Here is a 9,419-nt window from a genome sequence, read left to right on the forward strand (position 1 = left end):
CTGGGGGCAATTTGGAAGGTACACGATAGATCCATCCCAAAGATAAAGCATTTTAAAAGGAGGATGAGGCAACCTTAGCTGACAAGAGAAGTCGAAGTCAATATAGAAGCCAAAGAAAGGGCATATAATAGAGCAAAAACCAGTGGGAAGTTTAGAGAATTTGAAAGCTTTTAAAAAAACAGAACACAACTAAAAAAAAAACCATAAGGAGGGAAAAGATGAAACTTAAGGCAAGCTAGCCAATAATATCAAAGAGAATACCAAATGGTTTTTCAAATATATAGAGGTGAGTGTAGATACTAGACCACTGGAAAATTACACTGGAGAGGTAGTAATTAGGGACAAGGAAATGGCGGACAAACTTAGTAAGTATTTTGTGCTAGTCTTCATTATGAAAGATACTAACAGTATGCCAGAAATTCGATGGTAGGAGGCAGAAGTGAGTGTCATTGCTCTTATTAAGGAGATGGTGCTTGGGAGTCGAAAGGTAAATAAGTTACCTGTATCAGATGGACCTCAGAGTTCTGAAAGGTATCTGAAGTAAAGATCTTTCAAAAATCACCAGATTCTGAAATGGTTCTGGAAGACTGGAAAATTATAAATGTCACTCCACTATTTAAGAAGGGAGGGAGGCAGATTAAAGGAACTAAAAGGCCAGTTATCCTGAATTCAGTGGTTGGGGAAATTATTATTACAGACGTGGTTTCAAGGTACTTAGAGGCAGGTGATAAAATAGACCAAAGTCAGCATGGTTTCCTTAAGGGGAAATCTTGTCTAATAAATCTGTTGGAATACTTTGAGGAAAGAGATTCTTGGGGAGTGCCCAGAGGAGGCTCACAAGGATGATTCCAGGAATGAAGGAGTTAAAACATGAGAAACGTTTGGCAGCTTTGGGCCTGTACTCACTGGAATTTAAAACGTGGGAGGATCTCTTTGAAACCTAAGGAATGTTGAATTGACTAGATAAGGTGGATGTGGAGAGGATGTTTCCTATGGTGGGGATATCTAGAACCAGAGGGCACAGCCTCAAAATTGAGGGGTGATCTTTCAGAACAGAGATAAGGAAGAACGTTTTTTAGCCAGAGTAGTGAGTCTATGGAATGCTCTGCCACAGACTACAGTGGAGGCCAAATCCGTGGTTATACTTAAAGCAGAAGTTGATTGCCCTAATTGGCAAGGGTATCAAAGGATATGGCAAGAAGGCAGGTGTATGGGGTTTAGTGGGATCTGGATCAGCCATGATGGAATAACAGAGTAGATTCAATGGGCTAAATGGCCTAATTCTATTATGGCTTATGGTCTAAACAACAACCAGGATAGACAAAGGTGTCAGTGCATATTGATTTACTTGGACTTTCAGATGGCCTTTAACAAGGTGCCACACGAGGGTGCTAAACAAGATCAAGAGCCCATGGTATTACAGGAAAGTTATTAGCATGGATAGAAGATTGGCTGACTAGCAGAAGGCAAAGTGTCAGAATGAAAGAGGCCGATTCTGGTTGGCTGCCAGTGACCGGTGGTGTTCTGCAGGGATCAGTATCCAGACTGTTTCTTTTCATGTTATATATCAATGGTTTGGAGGACAATTGATAGCTTTGGGGTCAACGTTTCAGGTGATACAAAGATAGGAAGCAGGGACTCTGCAGAAGGACTTGGAAAGATTGGGAGAATGGGCAAAGAAGTGGCAGATGGAATACGGTTATGCACTTTGGCAGAAGGAATAAAGGCACAGACCATTTACTAAATGGGGAGAAAACTCAAAAAATCAGAGGTGCAAAGGGACTTGGGAGAATCATGCAGGATTCCATAAAGGTTATTCCATGTTGAGTCAGTGGTAAGGAAAGCAAATACAATGTTAGCATTCATTTTGAGAAGACTAGAATATAAGAGTAAGAATGTGATGCTGATATTTTACAAGACTTCACTCACAATACTCCCAAGTTGGGTCTGCAAAGATTTTATATATTTATTGAGAGACAGCGCAGAATAGGCCTTCCCTGCCATGCCACCCATCAACCCCCAATTTAACCCAAACCCAATCATGGGACAATTTACAATGACCAATTAACCTATGAACCGTTACGTCTTTGGAATGCGGGCGGAAATTGGAGCAACTGGAAAAACCCATACAATCCACGAAAAGGATGTACAAACTCCTTACAGAGGACGCCGGGATCAAACTCGGATTTCTGAAATTGTGTCATGCTAACCACTGCACTACTCTGGTGTCCCAATCTAACAAAAAATGTGTCGCATTGGAGAGGGTCCAGAGGAGGCTCATGAGAATTATTCTGGGAATGAAAGTGTTACCGTATGAGAAGCATTTGATGGCTTTGAGCCTCACTGAAAATGTTGATCTCATTGAAACTTGTGAATATTAAAAGGCCTAGAGAAAGTGGATGTATCCTGTAATGGGTCAGCATATAGCCAGAAGGAAAAAGCTCAAAATTTAGAACAAAGACAAGGAGAAATGTCTTTAGCCAGAGGGTGTTGAATCTGTGGAATTCACTGCCACGGACGGCTGTTGGAGGCCAAACCATTGGGTATATTTAAAGCAGAGGTTGATAGGTTCTTGGTTAGACAGGGTGTCAAAAGTTACAAGGAGAAGGCAGGAGAATGGGGTTGAGAGAGATAGTAAACCAGCCATGATTGAATGGCAGAGCAGACTCGACGGGCTGAGTAGCCCAATTCTGCCCCCACGTCTTAAGGTCTAAATAATTAAACACTGCTATACTGCAAGCTTAATGTAACAACAATCCATTTTAAACAATTAGATGTTCAGTAATAAAATCTTCCCTTTGAGATTTATTCAAAACAATCAACACATTATGTAAAAATTCACCCATTTAATTTTTATATCAATGTTAACTTGAAAAGTTTGTACTTTCCCCATGGAGATAATTATATAATCAAAGTCCCATAAAATTAGCTTACAAGCTCTAAGTAAGATGCAAGTTGGAGTTACATCTGTACCCCAGAAGAGGGACACTGTCTAAATGAGTGCTAACGAGATCCTCTTGCTCCAGACCCACTTGGATCTGCCAAAGGGTCCATAATCTCTATTTCCAGTTCCACAAGAATGTTGATTCAAATACGAATATAACATTTGCCATCAATACTACCAGATGACTATGCTGACACCAAAGCTTTAACCTGTATCTTCTAACCTCAATTCCTTCAAAAACACTCTTTGTAAAAAAGCTCCAGATTTCTTTATAACAATTGTCCAAAGAGTAAAGAATGTTGCAGTCCTTGGAAAAAATACCCTTATATCAAGGTTGTGAGCAGTCTGTTTCTGCCTCAGGTGACAATTGCACAAGGTTCAGAAATGGGGAGAACAATAGAGTACACAGTAAGGGTCAAGGACAATAACAAGTTTTTCCAATTTCAGCCTGATGAAATAGTACAGCACTTCCAACGTTTTATTTTATTGTTTTATTTATGACTGCAACTTCAAACTCCCAAACAGCCTATCTTTAGTTCTACCATTTACCATAATACTTCAGCTGCTGCTGATTTGGAAATTTGCTCCTTATATCCCCAACAAACCACTTACTCTTGTATTATAGGAACATAGAAAATAGGTGCAGGAGTAGGCCATTCGGCCCTTCGAGCCTGCACCGCCATTCAGTATGATCACGGCTGATCATCCAACTCAGAATCCTGTACCAGCCTTCCCTCCATACCCCCTGATCCCTTTAGCCACAAGGGCCATATCTAACTCCCTCTTAAATATAGCCAATGAACTGGCCTCAACTGTTTCCTGTGGCAGAGAATTCCACAGATTCACCACTCTCTGTGTGAAGAAGTTTTTCCTAAACTCGGTCCTAAAAGATTTCCCCATTATCCTCAAACTGTGACCCCTCGTTCTGGACTTCCCCAAAATCGAGAACAATCTTCCCGCATCTAGCCTGTCCAATCCCTTTAGGATTTTATACGTTTATGTCACCTACTCAAATGACCCTTCTTCATCTTTGTTCTTCCAAGCAAGAAGAGAGATGTGCGTAGTCGGTGCACAAAATCATTATCCATTAACACCAGGTATGGCTGAATCGTTATTGGATGGTGCAGCTGTGATACTATAGCAAACAAGTTTCTTTCTATCATACCTGTACTTGTACCTCAATGTACTTGTGTACACGTCAACTTGGCTTGAATTTTGATAAATTACATGCAAACCTATCCTTCGCCAATTTATATTCTGACAATTTGACACAGTATTCTATCGGAAGTCAATTTTGATCCCTTGACCCAAACTAAATGCAGTGTTCCAAACAAGCGTCAGAACAACATGCTGTACAATGGAACTTAGTTTTCTGCCTTTGCTATGCAAAGTCAATCACTGCTGCAAACAAAAGTAAAGCCCAGTATTCTATTAGCCAATAATTAGTTTTTAAAAGTCCAGAAAATGCTGGAATATGCAAATCCATCAATCTATCGCAAGAATTAACCGTTATGTCAGATGTTGCTTGAGCTGAATATTTGACATTTTTTTCACTTGACCTCCAACATCTGTATTTTAACCTTGTAATTATCTTAATGTGCCACACAAGTTCCCTCCGACCTATCTTATCTCTCCCCTTCAGCAGATTTTGAATTGAATTGACTTTATTTCTTACATTCTTCACGTGTCAGGGGTTAATCTTTTTTTCAAATGCAGAGAGTGGTGAGGGTGGGGAATGGGCTCTGGCAATGGTGGAGGAGGCAGATACAATAGGGTCTTTTAAGAGACTCCTGGATAGGTACATGGAGCTTAGAAAAATAGAGGGCTGTGGGTAACCCTAGGTAATTTCTAAAGTAAGGACATGTTCGGCACAGCATTGTGGGCCGAAGGGCCTGTATTGTGCTGTAGGTTTTCTATGTTTCTGTACATGAGGAGCAGAAATCTTTGTTACATCTGTCTAAATGTGCAATCATAGTAAGTTATAATAATTTATAATAAATAGAACAATGTAAGATAGAGTACACTCAAATCAGCATGAGTTAATCAGTCTGGTGGCCTGGTGGAAGAAGCTGTCCCGGAGTCTGTTGGTTTTGGCTTTTATGCTGCGGTACAATTTCCCGGATGGTAGCAGCTGGAATAGATAGTGGTTGGGGTAACTCGGGTCGCCAATGATCTCTCCAGCCTTTTTTACACATTTGTCCTTGTAAATGTCCTGAATAATGGGAAGTTCACAACTACAGATGCGCTGGGCTGTCCGCACCACTCTCTGCAGAGTCCGGTGGTTAAGGGAGGTACAGTTCCTACACCAGGCAATGATGCAGCCAGTCAGGATTCTTTCAAATGTGCCCCTGTGGGAAGTTCTTAGGATCTGGGGGCCCACACCAATTTCCTCAACCATCTCAGGTGAAATAAGCACTGTTGTGCCTTTTTCACCATACAGTTGGTGTGTACAGACGTGAGGTCCTCCGTGATGTGGATGCCGAGGAACTTACAGCTATTTACCCTCTCAACCCTCTTGCACTCATTTCCATCTGAAATCATTCACTCACTTATGTGAGCCACTTCCTGGATTACCAATTCCACAATCTGACCACTCCTCAATACTCTACTTAAAATACGACAATTTATTGTGAGGTTGCTACCAATCCTTTAGTCAATCATTACTGTAGAATCTTATTATCTTGCTTACAAACTCCTTTACCCCTATTATTGACACCCTTAGTTTTAAAAGTGTGGTCCACATAATGCATCTTTCAGGAATTCACACAGATTCTCATTTGGACAATTCACAAAGCATGATTGTCAATAATCCTACCACAGTAGATTCCACTTAGTTAATTAGAAATGGTGACTCAAGTAGTCCGTACAATTTTTTGGTAGCACCTACTACAGCTTATCAAATTTATAATTTATCCCTTCTTTTATTTTAGATTAGCGCACAGATCTTTCTCCCTCCATTCATTTCAAATTATATTTTCAATTAATATTCCTAGGATACTCAAAACCTGTAGGGAGCATTCTGACTGGTTGCATCACTGCCCGGAATGAGGTCTTCAATGTGTATGACTGAAAGAGGCTGCACTGAATTCTAGACACAGCCAGCTCCATCACAACCAGAGGACATTTTCAAAGGTGGTGCTTCAAGAAGGTGTTATCCATCATTAAGGGCCCCCCAACATCCACAACATGCCTTCTTCTCATTACCACAATCAGGTGGTGGTACAGGAGCCTGAAGACCCAAAATTAATGTCTTAGTAACAGCTTCTTCCACTCCAAGGTTTCAGGATGATCTGTGAACACCACCTCACTATTCCTCTTTTGTACTATTTACCTTTGTAACATAATTTTAATGTACTGCTGCAAAACAAATTCAACATGTCAGTTACATATATCCCAACCAATGAACACATTTACGTGAAAGGTTACCGAAGAAAAGCAGCATCCATTATCAAAGATCCTCACCACCTAAGCTATGCCCTTTTCTTGCTGCTGCCTCTGTGCCTCAGGACTCGCACCACCAGGTTCAAGTTACTACCCCTCAACCATCAAGCTCTTGAACAAAAGAGGATAACTACGCTTTTTAAGGACTCCAATCTTATTTCATGCTTGTTATTTACTTAAATCTGCATTTGCATAGTATGTTATCACTGACACTGTTTACAGTTACTGTTCTATAGATTTGCTAAGTATGCCTGCAAAAAAAATCTCAGGGATGTATGTGGTGACATGTATGTATTCTGATAATAAATTTTACTTTGACTTCAATAATAAACCTTATTCAATTTCTTAAAAATCGACTCAGAATAAGCAATTCAATCACAGATGCAACACTAAGTGCAACAAAAAAATTGACAAGGACGTTCAAAGGAAAACCTATGTAAAAGCCAAATCATACAGGAGGAAAAGCAACAGTTAGAGGGGCTCACCAAATATTGCTTGAGAATGGAATTTAACGCAGGCCATTCCAACTGCAGCAATACCAACCTTCATATGGTTCAAACAAACCCTCTACTCCTAACAAGCCATCCCCATTCACAACCAAAACAGAAAAAAAACGTATCCAATTAATCCCAAGTACCAAAAGGAACATCCACATGAACCCAGTTTCAAAAACACACCAAAAATAAAGGACCAGAAGGATTCTAATAAACGTGACTACGTACATTCAAGGACCAGGAAATTTTATAAAATGCAGAATTCTTCCTTGCATCCGGAGAACTCACAAACATAAGCAAACTCCAGATATCAAATGTTAAATTAATGTTTAAGAAATTTATATTTAAGATCAGATTGCTTCGAAGGGCGAAAAGGAAATTCTCTCTCTTACATGACGTATCAACCATTTTAAGCAGACGTCTGATCTTTAAATACACAGATTTCACATATACATAAAAATGTATAAATAAATACGGCTTATAAAGTGGGTTATTGAACTAAGGAGGCACCGTTGAGGTTGGAGGGCCCAGGTAACGTGTGCATGGGCGAGGCCACACCACAGGCCTGCAACCCAGCGACACCGTGGCCATATGGCAAGGCCTGCGCCCGAATGAGTCCCGATTCCTTTCCCTCTCCATCCTCTCCCTGGCTCACCGTTAGCCCGCTTGAGGGCATTCTCCGGTCTCTGGAAGTAAGCCGGCATGTTTTCAGGTTCTGCGCTCTCCTTCCCCCGCCTCAACTCCCGACTCCCCAAACCGGCCGCTTCAAAATGGAGCCCGCCGGCGCCACGTGATACCGCGCCGGCGCCACGTGATACCGCGCCGGCGCCACGTGATACCGCGCCCGCGCCTCCTAGCGCTGTGCCCGGAGTGCGGGAGCGCGCCCTGCGACTAGGCGGCAGCAGCAACAGCAGGATCCGGAAGTGCCTGCTTTCTTACAGTACCAGAATAATAATGAAAAGATATGGGGAGTGGGACTGAACATTGAACAGTACAGGCCCTTCGGCCCACAATGTTGTGCTGACTCTCAAACCCTGCCTCCCATATAACTCCCCACCTTAAATTCCTCCATATACCTGTCTAGTAGTCTCCTAAATTTCACTAGTCTATCTGCCTCCACCACTGACTCAGGCAGTGCATTCCACGCACCAACCACTCTCTGAGTAAAAAACCTTTCTCTAATATCCCCCTTGAATTTCCAAACCCTTACCTTAAAGCCTTGACCTCTTGTATTGAGCAGTGGTGCCCGGGGAAGAGGCACTGGCTATCCACTCTAGCTATTCCTCTTAATATCTTGTATACCTCTATCATGTCTCCTCTCATCCTCCTTCTCTCCAAAGGGTAAAGCCCCAGCTCCCTTAATATCTGATCATAATCCATACTCTCTAAACCAGGTAGCATCCTGGTAAATCTCCACTGTACCCTTTCCAGTGCTTCCACATCCTTCCTATAGCGAGGCGACCAGAACTTGTCACAGGACTCCATCTGTGGCCGAACTAGAGTTTTATAGAGCTGCATCATTACCTCGCGACTCTTAAACTCTATCCCTCGATTCATGAAAGCCAACACACCATGAGCTTTCATAACTACCCTATCTACCTGTGAGGCAACTTTCAGGGATCTGTGGACAAGTACCCCTAGATCCCACTGCTCCTCCACATTACCAAGTATCCTGCCATTTACTTTGTGCTCTGCCTTGGAGTTTGTCCTTCCAAAGTGTACCACCTCACACTTCTCCAGGTTGAACTCCATCTGCCACTTCTCAGCCCACTTCTGCATCCTATCAATGTCTCTCTGCAATCTTCGACAATCCTCTACACTATCTACAACACCACAAACCTTTGTGTCCTCTGCAAACTTGCCAACCCTCCCTTCTACCCCCAAATCCAGGTCCTTAATAACAATCACAAAAAGCAGAGGTCCCAGAACAGATCCTTGTGGGACACCACTAGTCACAACCCTCTGATCCGAATGTACTCCCTCCACCACAACCCCCTGCCTTCTGCAGGCAAGAGAATTCTGAATCACCTGGCCAAACTTCCCTGGATCCCATGCCTTCTGACTTTCTGAATAAGCCTATCGTGTGGAACCTTGTCAAATGCCTTACCAAAATCCATACAGATCACATCCACTCCACTACCCTCATCTATATGCCTGGTCATCTCCTCAAAGAACTCTATCAGGCTTGTTAGACATGATCTGCCCTTTACAAAGCCATGCTGACTGTCCCTGATCAGACCATGATTCTCTAAATGCCCATAGATCCTATCTCTAAGGATCTTTTCCAACAACTTTCCCACCACAGATGTAAGGCTCAATGGTCTATAATTACCCGGACTATCCCTACTATCTTTTTTGAACAAGGGGACAACATTCGCCTCCCTCCAATCCTCCGGTACCGTCCCCATAGACAACGAGGACATAAAGATCATAGCCAGAGGCTCAGCGATCTCTTCCCTCGCCTCGTGGAGCAGCCTGGGGAATATTCCGTCAGGCCCCAGGGACTTATCCATCCTAATGTATTTTAACAACTCTAACAC

General features: G+C 42.3%; 1 protein-coding gene across 2 annotated transcripts in view; it reads right to left on the reverse strand.

The window, feature by feature from the left end:
• Positions 1 to 7,672, reverse strand: part of eif3s10 (eukaryotic translation initiation factor 3, subunit 10 (theta)) — a 66,477-nt gene extending 58,805 nt beyond the window's left edge. For both annotated transcript variants that reach the window (XM_072239635.1, XM_072239634.1), the window contains exon 1: positions 7,535 to 7,672. In XM_072239635.1, coding sequence (XP_072095736.1) covers positions 7,535 to 7,583 — 49 coding nt within the window. In that variant the 5' untranslated portion in view covers positions 7,584 to 7,672. The remainder of the gene's footprint in view (positions 1 to 7,534) is intronic.
• Positions 7,673 to 9,419: the final 1,747 nt, after the last annotated feature.

The sequence above is a fragment of the Mobula birostris genome, chromosome 21, assembly GCF_030028105.1.
Source record: "Mobula birostris isolate sMobBir1 chromosome 21, sMobBir1.hap1, whole genome shotgun sequence".
Lineage (NCBI taxonomy): Eukaryota > Metazoa > Chordata > Chondrichthyes > Myliobatiformes > Myliobatidae > Mobula > Mobula birostris.